Genomic DNA, 16,176 nt, shown 5'->3' with positions numbered 1-16,176 from the left:
CTCTCACCTGCCCAGTGGCTTCTCTGGAAGAGTGACCTGCTGAGACTGAAAGCTTCAGCTAAAGTGACCCCAGCACATTTAATGTCTTCAATTGGATTTAATTTCTAAGCACTTGATTCAATTAACTCAGCAGGAATTTTGGTAGGAGCTCAGGCATGAGAGGGGGACAAGCAGCTAAAAGAAGGGCTGTTTCTGGGAGCAATACCCTGCTCCTGGCTCTCCTCTGGCTCTGGAGGGTTCTCCACAGACCTGGCATAGATGCTGGGGCATAGACAGAGCATGGGCAGAGCCCTTAGGGGTTGAATTCTAGATAACGACAGGACTCCTGTTTGGAGTTCTTAGAACGGATGTATGTCAATGGACCAAGAGATGGGCTTTTACAATGGAGGGCAAGGAGTCCTTCGCTACTGCTTCATGCCCTTGTTCACTTCATAGGAAAGGAATCCATAAGCAGGAAAGGCAAGGAAGGCCATACCTCTCTGAACATAACTGGCTTCCACTAGGGCCAGGAGACTTAGGAAGAGAGTGAGCATAGGCAGGGGTCCCCTAGGCAGACTGGACCAACACCTGGGAGATGACCTTAATGCTGTCATTGAGAAATGAGGTCTGAGTAACAGAGATGAAAGAAACAAACAAACAAAAGACGCTTAAAAGACCATCCCATACAAATAAATTTTAATAACTTCAACTTGCCATCGGCTTCCAGCTCCAGCTCCTCTGGAGTTTATCACTGTGGAGAACACTATATGCCCCAGGCAGAGCTACCCTATCTAGTGTTCAATGACCCAGCCCGATTGCTCAGGAATCTGCGTCTACACATGGCAGCATGCTGGTGTATTCTCTGGAACTAGCGTGTATCTGCTCAGTGCCGGAGCCAAAGCTCTGGAAGGCAAGTATCCTAAAGAGATTTGAAGCTAAGTGGAATAGCAGCCAGGGAGGTCCCGGACCTGCTCTCACTGCTGGTTCCTGCACTTATTCCCAGTGTCTTCCTGTGCTGCTTGTTCCCTGTCAGCCCGAGGGCTTTAGAAAGTGCTTTAGAAGGGGGGAGATCTCAGAGCAGCAGCTACTTTGGAAGCAGCCACAGGGTAGGGAAAGCCTACAGTAGTCCAGTGGAGGCTGTCCAGAGGAGGAACCATGGGCCAACTTCCCAAAGGCCAGGAGACTTGCCTGTGGCTCCACCCAGAATACGGGCAGACAGAATGGCCTCGCCATGATGCTCACCTGGCCCCTTTCAGATAGAGGGTTCCCTGCTGCCAGCAGGTTCTCTCCCTTCCAGGCACCAGACCACAGCAGGAACAGATTCCTCCCCAGAGGAAATTCTTAGGCAGGCTGGATGTAAACAACAGCCGCTCGAGGGGGCTGAGGGGGCGGAACAGTGCAGGGGAGCTCAGCAGAGGCAGGAGAGGCTCCCAGAGGAGAAGGTGATTGGGAAGGTGGGGAGGCTGCTGGAAAGGGAACCAGCAAAGTAGGCACCTGAGGGCTCCAGAAAACCTGTCAATGTTTATTTCACACACACCCCCTAAAGACAGTTTAAACCAGACTGAAAATTAAAAGCTAAGGTTGTGACCCTACAGTGCTGACCAATCAATGGGTTGGAAGGCAGGGGAGGTAACAGGTACTCCTGGTGCCAAGAATCAAATCCAGAAATTGGTGGCTGGACAGCAGGGCACTGGGCAGATTCTAATCTCCAGTCTCCCAGATTTAGAGAGTAGAAAAAAGGTCCTCCATTCCTACACTACCTTGAGCTGAGCAAAGGGTCCTAACGATTGGACAGAGTGCCTGCAGGGGCAGGGGACACAGATTTCAATCCCAGCTCAGCCTCAGGCCCAAAGAAAGCAGAACTGGCTCCATCTTCATCTGAGAGTCTGTTTTCAGAAGCCTCGGAGAACCACTGACTCTCGGGATACTGGCATCATCCTAAGACTTGCCCTAGCAGCCCCTGAAAATTAGTCAGCAGCCACAATTTGTAATCTCAATTGGAAATGTGAGGGGGTATCCAGGGAGCCCACGCTGGAAGTCCCCATATTCCTGAAGGCTTCTCCCTGTGCCCACCCAAACCCTCCCCAAATAAGATTATCCCAGGTTTGCCCCCCGGCCCCTGCTGTCCAAAATCCACTGAAGCACGGCCTTCACCGAGAGAACTCAGTATCTGTGTTATTCTCCAACCTTGGGGACTGCCCCTTTCCCCAGTCCCCCTCCAGCCCAGGAGCCTCATGGGTAAGGGCAGTCAGCAGCTGCTCAGATATGCGTGGCCTCAGGAGATAGTGGAGAACTCCTTGAGCAGGACTTCCTGGCTGAGTGTGTGGAAGGCCAGGTTTCTCCGGACGTTGGTGCTAATGGATCGAACCTGGGAAAGGGTTGGGGAAGGTGAGAGGGCACAGGCAGAGAGAAAACAGAGGAGACGGTTGGTTACACACAACAGAGGGCAGTGCCTGAGGGACAAAGCCAGGATTCAGTGCTACATGCTTCTCTCTTAGGAGATGAACCTTTAATAGCTATCATTTCTGCAGGCCAATGAGCAAATAGTTATGTTTCAGTGGAAGGAAAGAAGAGGGGCTGAGAGACGAAACTTTAGTGGATGTGAGAAGAGCATCTGGGCACCTGAAGAAGTAGAGGTAAGCACAGACAGGGAAGGAAGTGGAGCTCAGACCTTTGTCTCTGTATCGGCCATGCAGAGGGGGACAGGTCTGGTCAGTGGTCTGACAGAGCAGGAGAAAATTGAGGCCAGAAAGTGAATTTCTGATCTTCTCACTCTTTCTTTGTATTCAACTACTTTTTTGGGTTGGAAAGAACACCTAGAGATACAGCCCCTGTCTGGCATAGATGGCAGGAGTACGATGCAAAGAGGCCAGTGACCGGAAACAGGTCATACAGTTTGCGAGCCCCAGGCTTGGAAGCAGGACCCAGGTTTAACTCCCAGCCCAGTAGTCTTTCCAAAACACAAAGAAGCGCCCCTGCTTTAGAGGAAAGACGGGCATACCCCTGCTCTGTCCCCACTGCTCCCCTCACGCTTTCTCCCCACAGACTGAGACCCCTGCAGGAAGTGTCGCCTGCATTAGTGGAGAAAGAACCTGTGGAGAAGGAGTCAAAGGGCCAAACTTCCTACTCTGAGTGGGTTCTAGGAGGAATCCACTGCACTCTTGAAGGAGCATTGTTCATGGGAAATAGAAGTGAATGCTGTATGAGAGACAAAGTGGGGAAAAAGGAGAAAAAAAGTATGTGGATTTACCCTGGGTCCCAAAGACCAGGGAGCTTTCCTCCAATTCCAGCTTAGCTATGGAAAATGTAATGAAGTCATCAGGCAGGAGGCAGAGGAAGGGGCAGCATGGCAACCAGCAGGCAGCTCAAGGTCATTAGCTCCGAGTGGGACCAGACCCTCTTTGCTCCCTTGTGTCAGAGGTACAGATAGAAGGAAAACTGAGTCAGGTGAAGCTAGTACCAAAGGGCCAGAAACAAGAGCTCCCCTTTCTCCTCTACACTCTTTTCATCTCCAATGTCCAACCCTCTTTGTGAAGTCTGGTCCCCCGGTAAAATCCCCATATCAACTTAAAGACTTGCCATGCACCCCGTAAAATGTTAGACTCTGCTCTCTTTATATTAATGGCTTCCCCCTGTTCCCAACCCACTCACTTCCAGAGATCTTCCTCACCCTGGGGAAGTCCAAAATCTCAGGACTCTCATGTCAGGGTCAGAGTTGGGCTGTATTTAGCACAAGACAGATAATCTACAATCCAGCACCTGCATCGCAAACTTGGCATGGGGAAGTAAAAGGTCTGGTCTGAGGCGCATTCTACCCGAGCAGTGGGAGGGCTGAGCTACGGGAAGGAGGTACAGTGTGTCCTGGTCTTGGCCCCCAGACACAATGTTCATTTACAACCAGGCAGGTGGAGTGGCAGGACTGAGACAGGCAGGCCTAGCTCCGCCCCCAGCCTCCCCAGCTGCTCTGAGCAGAGGGCAGGAGAGAGACCACCAACAGGGAGAGCCTGGTTCTGTGGCAGAGCTGACTGGGAGGTGGAGTAGGAGGCAGAGCAAATGCTCACTGGCTCCAGGTGGCCAAGGGTGGGGGCTGCAAAAAGCTGTGATTGGAAGGGGGGGGCGGGGGTAGGGGTGAAGACTGGAGAACTAGATTGTGGGGGGGCATTCAGACCAGGAGCCAGTTAGGAATTTAGGAAGAAGTGATTGCATAAAGGAGGAGAAGAATCAATGACTCTCATTAGTTGCTTGGAGGACAGGATAAGGAGTAATGAGCCAAAGTTGCCACTGGGAACACGCGTCAAACCCCAGGCCCAGCTGGAGCTGTTCAAGGGCTGTCTCCATGGCCGCAGAAGAGAGATGGATAGGCAACGCTGCCTCAGAGAGTCCTAACCCTCACCCTTCCCCGCCTGGCACCAGTACCCTGGGGAATATCTTCTCTCACTGCCTGGTCCTGGGCTACTTTGGAAGAGAAGTGGCACACCCAATCTCAGCAGACCCCTCAAGTTTTATTTCACCAGCCTTTGACAAACTGTGTTCCCCAGACACACACCTGCGCAGCAGAACCCACTGGCTGGGAAAGGGCCCTCAAGACACTCGGGCAGAGATGGAGGCGGGGCAGACTCACCAGCTCTTTGAAGAAGGCAGCTTCCTTGTGCTGCTCTGAGTAGCGCTCATACTGGTCCAGGCCATCCTGTAGCTTCAGTGTGAGCGTGTCATAGTTGGCTCGTACTACCTCCAGCACCTGGGGGAGGTCAAGGGCCAATCAGGACTTAGGCCATTCAAAGCCTAGGTCACTCGGTCCCCACACCCCTCCTGTTGCCCTACTGGGTTGGAGTCAATCTGGAGCAATACCTCCAAAGACTATGCTCACTATTTATCACCCACAAGAAAGTCTGGACACACAGAGCAATTCCTCAGGTTTCTGGGACCATTTATTTATTTATTTTTTCATATTTTATCTACTTACTTGACAGAGAGAGAACGAGCAAGCACACAAACAGGGTGAGCAGCAGAGGGAGAGGGAGAAGCAGGCTCCCCGCCGAGCAGGGAGCCCAATGAGGGGCTCGATCCCAGGACTCTGGGATCATGACCTGAGCCAAAGGCCGATATTTAACTGACTGAGCCACCCAGGCGCCCTCTGGGACCATTTTCTAATTTCTTCTATTCCTGGCTTTTCCTCACCCGTCCCACAGGGCCAGCAAGGCTGTTTACTCGGGATATGGTAAAAGAGCACGAGAAGAGGTGCCAGAACAGTGAGTGTCTGAGCTCAGTAGCATCCTGACACCATCAGTGTGTTCTCAGCCATATCCTGCAGCTTTCTCTGGCCAGGTTGTCACAGTTGCTGAGTAAGACTTTGCCAATGTCTCCTTTTTCCCTTTCTGGGAACCACATTTCTTCAGTCCCGGGATGTTCCTCAGCACCATCTGCCACTTGTTTTCATCTCTCCATGCCAACTCAGTCTTCCCATCCATTGCCTGGATGGAACTTTTGGACCTTCCAGCCTTGGGATGTAACGGATACTTTCCTGACTAAGCTAGAGCTGACTGCACCTTTTTGTTGTGATGAGGGCTCTCTCCCCTTTCTCTAACTTTCTGTGGGGGTGGGTGGATTCAGACCTCCACTGACTCTGGGAACCGTGGACCTCTGTGGTTCCGAAAGGAAGTTCTGATGTGACTTCAATTGTTAAGACCATGAAGTAAAGGTAAGGACAGTTAGGGGGAAAAAGCACTACATCAAGACAGAAGTGAGTTGGGCAGAAAGGAGAGACCAGGAGATGGAATGACTGTTCATTCACCGGGGTAATCTGGGTGCTAGCTATTTTGTAACTTGATCTGACTAGGGAGGGAGGTCTATGATGTCATGGAGAGCTCCCAGCTCAGTAAGGAACTTGGGAGGAATGAGTGAGGCTTAATTTTTTTTTTTTTAAGATTTTATTTATTTATTTTCCATGGAGAGAGAGAGAGAGAGAGAAAGCGTACAAGGAGGGGGCAGGGGCAGGCAGAGGAAGAAGCAGGCTCCCCTCTGAGCAAGGAGCCTGATGCAGGACTCGATCCCAGTACCCTGGGATCATGACCTGAGTTGAAGACAGATAGATACTCAACTGAATGAGCCACCCAGGTGTCCCATTGTGAGGCTTAATTCTTTTTTTTTTTTTTTTTTAAGATTTTATTTATTTTATTTGACAGACAGAGACCACAAGTAGGCAGAGGCAGGCACACAGAGAGGAAAGGAAGCAGACTCCCTGCTGAGCAGAGAACCCGATGCGGGGCTCGATCCCAGGACCCCGGGATCATGACCTGAGCCTAAGGCAGAGGCTTTAACCCACTGAGCCACCCAGGCACCCCGAGTCTTAATTCTAACAGAAGGCAAGGGTGAAGAGTAAAAGCTAGAGTCAGGACTGGTCAGAGGGACTGAAGACTGCCTCTTGAGGGGACGCGAAGTACCTCTGGGCTGTTCTCACCAATTCAGTCTTATGCTAGGACACACTTCACTTGGTAGCAGACACTTCTGTCTGCCAAGAATTTCTGAGGGGAGAGTAATGATGGAGAACACAGGGAAGGATATGTCCTCGAGTCTGGGGGAAAGGGACAGCAAAGGTCAGGCCTAGGTTCCAGGTTCAGTCTCCTTTCCTCCAGATACCCAGCTCCCCAAGGTCACTCTGCCTGGCTATGACCCACAGACCCTACTATCAGCTGGCTCCTTTGCTTCTAATTCCATTTGTCAGTTCTGTCAGCAGGAGGACCGGTACTCAGGAATGGCAGTCACCCACAAGATAATCCAGCCCTCTCATGCGTGCGGGCTGTGCTTGCAGCCAAAATACCTACAGCCAAGGTCTCGATCCAGAACTGAATGTCTCAAACCCCCAAAAAGCAAAATTCCGCCAAGATGGAACTGCCCCCAAGAACCAGACAGAACAGAATTAATACATGCTTCCTTAACCCTGAACTCTGGGCAGCCTCAGCAATGCCAATGACCCAGCATCCCGGGCTCAGCCTTCCCTAAGGGATATCAGGTGAAGACAAATACCATGCTAAAGCCAATTCTGAGAAGAAGGTGCAGCATGTCAAGAGGTACCATATCCTGAGAGCCTCAGGCTTAGGTCATGCTGCCCTGATCACCTGGGCTTTCTCTTCTTGCCACCGCCAAGTGGAAGATCTAAGATCTCACTCAGAAAAGGGATTTTTCACTTCTCAATAAATTTGGCTTTTGCCAGAAGAATTTAGTTCAATTTTTTAAGGGAGGTGAAAGCAGAGAACGTCCTTAAGCTATCAGTTCTTTGGAAGGAGACCAGAGGCCTGGCTGGACTTAGTGCATGATTTCAGCTGTCCTCTTATCCAGCTCTTACTTCCTTTCTTCTCTTTTTACCCACAGGGAAGTTGCCCTTCAGTTCAATCAGCCTCTTCCATCTCCCACGCTATTCACCTCTCTTAAATCCCCAGGAGAAGATGATATTCTAAGTTTAGGTCTGGGCCCTAGCCCATTGGGACTCTGGAACACTAAGCTACTTACTTTCCTATTCTAGGACTTTGCTTTCTGTAGCTTCAGACTTCAGGAGCACATCCCATTTGGGCTTCCCATTCCACACTGGCATGGGATGTGGCAGAGCGCAGTACTCAGGCAGAAGGCAATCTCCAGTGCTTGTACCTTAGGTTTTACCACAATTTGCAATCTCAGTCTCTGGTTCCTGGCCGTTCCAAAAGTCCTTCCCCATTTCATCAGGTAACACTCTATCTCCCAAGTGCAAGCCCACCTTCTGTCATCAGGCTGTTGGGCTTGTGGGCTTCCCGGAACCATGCCCACCACCTCAGCTCAAGGCAGTCCCCAAAGCAGAAAAACAGCAACAAGCCACAGGCTCTCTAAGGAGTCCTTACACCACCACATATGGCCCTCCGTAGACAGAAGCCTGGGTCCTGGCAAGGGACCTAACAGAAAGAGAACTTAACTGGGAATCCCACTCTTACTATGGATCTTAGACAATTTACCTAACCTCTTTGAGCCTCAGACTGTCTCTCTCTACAAAATGGTATTTTTTAATATTTTATTTATTTATTTGAGAGAGAGAGCATGAGTGGGGTGAGGGGAAGAGGGAGAAGCAGGCTCCCTGAAGCAGGACTTGATCCTGGAACTCCCGAATTATGATCCGAGCTAAAAGCAGATGCTCAACTGACTGAGCCACTCAGGTATCCATATAAAATGGAATTTGAACTCACCTTCCTAAGAGCACATGGGACTAAACATTTTGATTCCTCAAAGTAACATAAAACGGATAAAAACATTATCATCCCAATGGCTACACAGCTACCTGGACAGCTCATGGGACTCGAGAGGAACTGTCTTCATAGTCCAAGGAGTACTTACCTACTTCAAACTAACCTAAGGAACCTATGTGTATAAATAATTCTTCATCACAAAGGAACAGCTTCTGGGTTTAAGTGGAAGACACAAATGGCCTCAGTTTCAAAGATCATATGCCCTCTTCTTTGCCTTGAAATACTCTGCCTCAGGTAAGGGAAGAACAAACTGGGAGTGGGAAAGGGACCTAAACCCCTCCCCTAAGGTCTCTAGAGGAGAAGGGCCTGACCTAGGCTTTAAGGTCAGAGAGACATAAATTTTGGTCCCATATCAACCACTAGTGAGCTAATGTAAGCTTATACACATAATCTCTTTGAGCCTCTTTGAAAGGAATCTCTTTGAGTTTTCTTATCTGTAAAATGGGGATAACACTACCTACCCTATAGCCTTATAAAGCTGATATAAGGATGATATGAGATGACGGTCCAGTGTCTGGCACATAAGGAATACCTAATAAATGGTTACTAATTTTACAATGAAAAGTTCTTTCTGTTGACAATAGATATCTGGTAGTTCTTATCCCCAGAAAGTTCTAACCACAAGCCAGGAGATAGGGCCTTTATGTCTTCATTCAGATTCTGGTAAAGAAGAAACCTAATTTCTCTATTCAATATGAAAGCAGGCTTCCATAATGACCCTACAATCCTGAGTGTAACTGGCAATGCATTAGCCAGAAGTCAAAGAATGTCCAGTACCCACTGCTTAACAATCTTGGTGTAATGCAAGAGGATAAAGGTTAAAGGAAAACTGAGCAGAGATGCCCAGAGAGGCCAGTTTTGCATAATACAGGTTGTGAAGCTCCTGGCCATATCAGGATCAGGAGGGAGAGAGATCCCAGCACACAAACACCTTTCCCCAAGCACATATGATAGGCATTCCCCACAGACTATTCAGTAGCCTGTGCCCCATTTTTTTTTTAACAGAGCCTTTGAAATGTTACTTTCCAGTAACTTCTAGCCTAAAGATAGCAGCAAAGGAGAATCACCAATGGAAAAGTTCCTGGCAAATGGCTATCCAATCTTGATGTCAGAAGTCTATGCCTTGTGCCTGAAAAACTGCTTAGTCTCAAATATCTCGTGGGCTGAATTCCCAGAATGAAAATTAGCAGACAACTAAGTAGTAGGATGTGACCTGACAGCAAACTTGTGTTCGTTTCCTTCTCAGTCTGAACAGATACCTACAGTGTAACCTATCTGGGCAGAGTATGTAAGGCTGCCACCAGCCCACTTCTGGCCAGGGCAACATATAAGGCTTTCCCTAGAAGCCAGGTGGCCAAATGAGGATGAAACCACAAGATGACAATAGAGACTTCTTACAGAATAGGAAATAAACATGGAATGTATCAAGAGTGCAGTGGAATGTATCAAGAGTGCAGTGGGATATAATAGAATGGGGCTACAGAGTTAGAGGAACCTGGGTTCCTATCTTGATATCATCATCTAGTACTCATATGACCTAGATCTGTCTAAGCTTTAGTTTCTTTATTGGTGGAAACCATCATCATCATACAATTTTTTCTGATATTATAAAGATTAAAGATAACATATGAAATAAACATAAAAATATAAATCATAAGATCCAGCCAACATAAGAAGGCTATTGAGATTGAAACAAAAAAAGAAACAGACATAAGAAACACCTGATGCATTTTAATAAGATGAATGAGGTGGTGAAATGGTGGCCAAGAAGGTCCGGAGCTCTCACTAATATATAAGGAGAATAATATGGAAGGCAACCGTACCTCTTTTTGCCAAAGTGTTAAAATGGAAACAGAACCATAGGAATAATAGTTCTGGAAGGGAACCTTTGAAATCACCTACCTCATCCATGGCCCTCATTTCACAGATGAAGAAAAACACATCCAGAAAGATTGTAAAGTACCCAAAAACACAAAGCTGGAATTAGGCAAGACAATCTTTTGACTCCCAATCTAGTGCTCTTCCTGTACTGGTAAGCTAGTTTAACCTGGGGCACATTCCTTAGTTTACAGGCTAAGCTTAATTTCCCAGAGAACAAACATTCAAGGAATTCATACTCACTCCTAAGAAGTGGGAAGCATGATCTGTAGAGAGCTGGAAAGGTAACCTGGTGAAAGCCTGGTTTGATGCTTACGTTTTCATTACTACCAGGTTCTTTAGGGCCTCAGGGCTTGTCAGTTTCCACCAATAGCAGCTGCAGATCCTGCTCAGCCCTGCTGTGGTTATCAACTACCACCAAAATGTACAGACCACTCCAAACTCAGTATCAGCAAAATCTAGTTTGGGTTGCTATTTTATTTTTATTATTTTTATTTTTATTTTAGAAAGAGAGAGAACACAGGCATGAGGGGCAGAGGGAGAAGGAGAGAGAATCTCAGACTCTGCCCTGAGTACGGAGCCCACACAGGACTTGCTCTCACGACTCTAAGGATCATGATCTGAGCCAAAACCAAGAGTCGGACACTCAACCAACTGCACCACGCAGGCACCCCTGGGTTGCTATTTTAATTATTTAGTACTCATTTAGAAGCCTGAAATACAAAGGTAATCTTCCATGGGCTTTCTTTGGCTGCAGCCATCAGGTGGTCTCCAGGCTTGGGACTTGGGGTGTTAAAAAGATTCAATGAGGGACACCTAAGTGGCTCACTTAGTTAAGTGTCTGCCTTTGGCTCAGGTCATGATTTCAGGGTCTTGCGATTGAGTCCCATGCTGGGCTCCCTGCTGGGCCTCCCTGCTCAGCAGGGAGTCTCTTTCTCCCTCTCCCTGACCCTCTTTCCCTGCTCATGCTTGCTCTCTCTCTCTCAAATAAATAAATAAAATCTAAAAAAAAAAAAAGATTCAATGAATACCTTCTATGATGTGAACCCTCCCTTCCCCCCTTTTTAAGTAAGCTCTATGACCAAGAGAGGGCTCAAACTCATGACTCCAAGATCAAGAGTCGCAGGCTCCACCGACTAAGCCAGCCGGGCCGCAAAATACATTCTACAATGAATGCTCATACCTCAAGGCCAATTTTCCATTCTCTGAAAGAGACTGTTACCACCCTGTACCCACTTCCATGCCCTTCTGCTTTAACCCCTAATCATAGAAAAATTAATCTCTGGATGATTTGAAACAGATATAGTAATTATGAGGAGGAAAGAGATAAAGGCTTTTCAGAGGATTTTCATGATAATCTCCATCTATCTCTCCCACTGGATTCTGGCTATTTGCTCTATTTCAGATGTTTATTCACTAGTTAGAGAATAAGTTTTTTTTTTGGCTCCATTTTTTTTTCTCCATAAGGTGGGAAGAGACAGCTTGAGAGATCAAACTCTGAAACCACAAGCAAGAACATCACCGGGTGTAAATCTGCATATTACCTTTACTTCTCTCTCTCAGGGCTTGAGAGAGTTTACCAGCTACTGCTTATTCTACAAGCTGATGATAGAGAAATAATCAAAGAATTTGGTCCATAGCAAGTTCTTGGGAAATGAAATTCATCCCCTGCAATGGTTTCACCTTTGGGACAAACCTCTCCTGGTGCCCACAGAACCAAGAAGATTCGACTAAAAAGGTTTGCTCTCCATGCCACCTGTCTAAACTGTTCACTGCTCTAGCATAATGCCCGATCTCTAAAGAAATAGTGCTGAGTAGAATAGGCCTTCAACAACAATCAGTGGCACATGGACTGCTAGAGGGGAGAGAAGCAGCCACGTAGCTGCAGGCAGTTTGTATGGTAAATGCAGGCTAAGATCTCCCTCTCATTGGCCCTAGAAGAACACAGGTAAGTCAGCCAGGAAGTCAGAAAACTTTTTCCTTCTACTACCCAGTAAAATTCCTCAAACTCAAAGGAAGATAGCCTTTCCTCTAAAAATGAGAATGACTGGGGCGCCTGGGTGTCTCAGTTGGTTGAGCAACTGCCTTCGGCTCAGGTCATGATCCTGGAGTCCTGGGATGGAGTGCCACATCGGGCTCCCTGCTCGGTGGGGAGTCTGCTCTTCCTCTGACCTCTCTACTCTCACACACTCTCTTTCAAATAAATAAATAAAATTTTAAAAGGGGGGGGGGCTTCATTAAAATAAATAAATTAATTAATTAAAATGAGAATGACCTATTCAAGGCATTGCCTAGCTCCCTTCTCTGAATCCGTTATAGAGCCAAAATGCTCTGTACATTTTGGCAAGAAACTGAAGAGAAATTGGAGGTCTGATCCTTCATTTTTCTCTGAAAGGACCTAATCTATGTAGTCAGCCATCCTTCCTTGACTTTCCCCAAACCAGACCTTCCCCACACCTGGTGATGTGTCTCGCAATGAGGAACAACCCTCTCTCCTCCCAGAAACAATAAAGGTCTGTCCCTAACCTTGCAATCTCACCAGTGTAAGGACAGCCTCTCAGTGGCACTCTCACAGTTAAGTGGTGCTCTGGTCAGGTGATGGATTGCATGAAAGCAGAATGCAGATGATAAAGAAGCAAAAAGACAATTCTTCCTCCGCCCTAGTCCATATTTATTCTTCCAAATTCAAAACAACGTAAACAAGGAGCACACCAAAGATGTTTGCCAAGTAAAGACCTTGATGGGTCACTACTGGGTCTAGCTGTACTGAAAAGAGTTTCAACCAACAGCTACTAACTTTCAAAAGAACATAGGAGTACGGCTGTATTTCACTCTCATGTGGAATTTAAGGAACACAACAAAAAAATGAATAGAGGGGAAAAAAAGAGAGACAACCCAAAAAACAGACTGCTAACTAAAGAGAACAAACTGTTGGTTGCCTGAGTGGGGATGGGTGGGGGATTGGTGAAATAGGAGAACGGGATTAAGAGGACACTTATCTTTTTTTTTTTTTAAGATTTTATTCATTCATTTGAGAGAGAAAGCACATGAGGTGGGAGGGTCAGAGGGAGAAGACGACTCCCCGCTGAGTGGGTAGCCAGATGTTGGACTCATCCTAGGACTCCAGGATCATGACCTGAGCTGAAGGCAGACATCCAAATGACTGAGCCACCTAGGCGCCTAAGAGGACACTTATTTTTTTTTTTTTAAATTAACATATAACGTATTCTTTGTTTCAGGTGCACAGGTCTGTGATTTGTCAGTCTTACAAAATTCACAGTGCTCACCACAGCACATACGCTCCCCAATGTCCATCACCCAGCCACCCCATTCCTCCTACCCTCACCCCCTCCAGCAACCCTCAGTTTGTTTCCTGAGATTAAGAGAGGACACTTTTCTTGATGAACACTGAATAATGTATGAAACTGCTGAATCACTACGATATACACCTGAAACTAAAATAACACTGTATGTTAATTATATCAGTGGCGGGGGGGGGGGGGGGAGTATGACTCTAGAGTCAGCCTGCCCAAACTCATCCTAGCTCTACCACTTACTAGCAGGTTAGCCTGGGTGAGCCTTGGTTTCCTCATCTGTAATATGAGGATTATAATAATGTTCTTCAGAGAGAAATACAAAAGATATAAAGTGCCAGTCATACCATCTGACACACAGAGAATGCTTTACATTATTAGGATTCTCTTTGATTTTAATATAACTCTACGAATAACTGCTTTTTGTTTTCCTTTTTTAATTCAATTATTTAACATACAGTGTTGTTGTTTTTTTAAATAATCTTTCATCTCTCTCTCTCTCTCTTTTTTTTAAAGATATTTATTTTATTTGAGAGAGAGAGAGAGAGCGCATAGCAGAGGGAGACGCGACAGGGCTCAATCCCAGGACCCTGGGATCATGGCCCAAGCCAAAGACAGACGTTCAATGGACTGAGCCACCCAGGAGCCCCATAACATATAGTGTATTATTAGAAATAACTGCTTTTTAGAACCTGAAATTCCAAGCCTTGTCATAAATGAGCAAACTTCCCCCTCCCCCACTTTCTGAAAGAGAGGAGTCTTCATAGGCTTCCCAAAGAGGGATTTCCTGTGGAGGAAAGAATGTGTGAGGCAGAGTGGCAGGTCCTCTCCTGGAGAAACAAACATGCTACTACCACTGATTTCCTTACTGAAACTGTGTCACAGCTAGATTCTCAGCCCCCTGAAGGAAAAGACCCTGTGTGTTACATTATAGATTTTCCACAATGCCTAACAGAGTCCTAAGAAACAGCAAACACTGAACATGCTTGTGGACTAATTTAGTAACACTTAGGCCCAACCAAAAAGGAAAGGAATTTCTCATCAAGGTCATACAATAAGATTAGAGTTAGGCCATCACAGTGTACCCAGCATTCTTCTCAGCATTCTGATCGACTTCTAAAGCCTCAGAACCAAGTCCTGCCTTTAAGGAGTGAATAAGCAAAATGGGGATTCAAGATAAACCACCTTGGACGGACAGACCCACAGACAGAAGCACATACAGGATGGAGCCAACAGTGCTTAGTGTGGTTTGGAATCAGCTGCAAAACTAACAGTGCGAGTGTCACACCTTTTAAAATAGGGAAAACACAAGAATCCAAGATCTCTCCTCTTTAGTCCTCCATCTCCTCCACTTTACATTACTGTGTCAGTTACTTCTGAGTGCAAAAATTTCCACCAGTGTAGTAGGGCCCCTGAAACAGCAGCCGCTGGGAGGGCCATTAGCTCTGATAAGTCTGTGACTCTGGTACTGGCAGCCTAGGCTCTGTCAGGTCCTACCACCTGAGGGCAGACTGGTTAGGCTCAGCCCTGATGCTGAGAAAGTAAGTTCTGCACAAAAGATGAGCAAAAGGTTAAAAAGGTGTGTAAGAATATTACTTTACTTCCCAAACACACAATCTATAGCTTCAATTTCTCAAATCAGGTTTGACCCATTCTAAACTGTCCTTTTGAGGGGTGTTCAATTTAGCAATGAATTTCAACTGCACATTCTCAGCTCAACTTTGCAGGGTAGTCATTAGATAACTGTCCAAAACAATCTAAGCAGATACACCGGTGTTCTTTGAATAGCCAGGTTCAGAGTCTTGCGGAGCTATTGTTAGCACTTTCTTGCATACTGTAACTAACAGATTTGCATCTCAGAAGATGAGGAGAAGCATCAATTAGGTTCAAGAGCTTGAAGACTAACTCATACCCAGAGAAGACTGTTTATTTCCTTCAGATATGATTTGTTTAACCTTCTCTTATACAGGGCAAAGCCTGTCCATCGAGACCTGGCCTAAAAGGGACACAGTGATCAAGTACACAGTTAAAAGGACAAAATGCCAGCTATGCAAGAGCTTCATGTTTCAGTTCTCTTTGTTGTTTTGAGATTTGGGAGTAAGCCTGTGTAAATCATCAATGTAAGGCTGGGACCTGGGCCCAAGAACAGAAGGAGGAAATGGGGAAGGGGAAGAGACATCTTTCAGTGGATTATCTTAAAATGAGTATTAAAATGCTCGCTATGTATACTGTTTCCATTTTGCATTCAAGACTCTCCCTTCTACTGACTGAAGTATAATGTTATGAGAGTTATGAGAGTAATGTTAATGTTAATGAGAGTTAATACAAGGGAAGGTTTCCTGATCAGGTCATGATCCCAGGGTCCTGGGATGGAGCCCTGCATTGGGCTCTCTGCTCAGCAGGGAACCTGCTTTTCTCTCTCTCTCTCTGCCTGCCTCTCTGCCCGCTTGTGATCTCTGTCTGTCAAATAAATAAATATTAAAAAAAAAAAAAACCTTCAGCTGAGTAAGTCCAGGTATACTGTGATACTTTAAAGAAATTCACGACTTCCACTTTCAGTCATGATGGAGTAGCTGAGAACTGTGAAAGACATAACGCTCTTCAGACACTGGTAACAGGGAGTGCGGGACAGGTACCCCGACAGAAAGAAAACCTAAGATGAGCACGAAGGTCTTGCTGGGCTAAGGAGACACCCTGGAGTGTGGGGAGACAGAGGTGGCTAGAACTTGTGAGGCAGA

The 16,176-nt window shown here is 46.6% G+C and overlaps 1 protein-coding gene across 2 annotated transcripts in view; it reads right to left on the bottom strand.

The window, feature by feature from the left end:
* Positions 1 to 647: 647 nt before the first annotated feature.
* Positions 648 to 16,176, bottom strand: part of ARMH3 (armadillo like helical domain containing 3) — a 180,598-nt gene continuing 165,069 nt past the window's right edge. For both annotated transcript variants that reach the window (XM_032881700.1, XM_032881705.1), the window contains exons 25-26: positions 4,601 to 4,717; positions 648 to 2,347 (exon numbers count right to left, since the gene is read on the bottom strand). In XM_032881700.1, the coding sequence (XP_032737591.1) occupies positions 2,255 to 2,347; positions 4,601 to 4,717 (210 nt within the window). In that variant the 3' untranslated portion in view covers positions 648 to 2,254. The remainder of the gene's footprint in view (positions 2,348 to 4,600; positions 4,718 to 16,176) is intronic.

This window comes from Lontra canadensis, unplaced genomic scaffold, assembly GCF_010015895.1.
Source record: "Lontra canadensis isolate GAN:19392208 unplaced genomic scaffold, GSC_riverotter_1.0 scaffold3, whole genome shotgun sequence".
Lineage (NCBI taxonomy): Eukaryota > Metazoa > Chordata > Mammalia > Carnivora > Mustelidae > Lontra > Lontra canadensis.
This window is presented reverse-complemented; position numbering and strand designations above follow the sequence as displayed.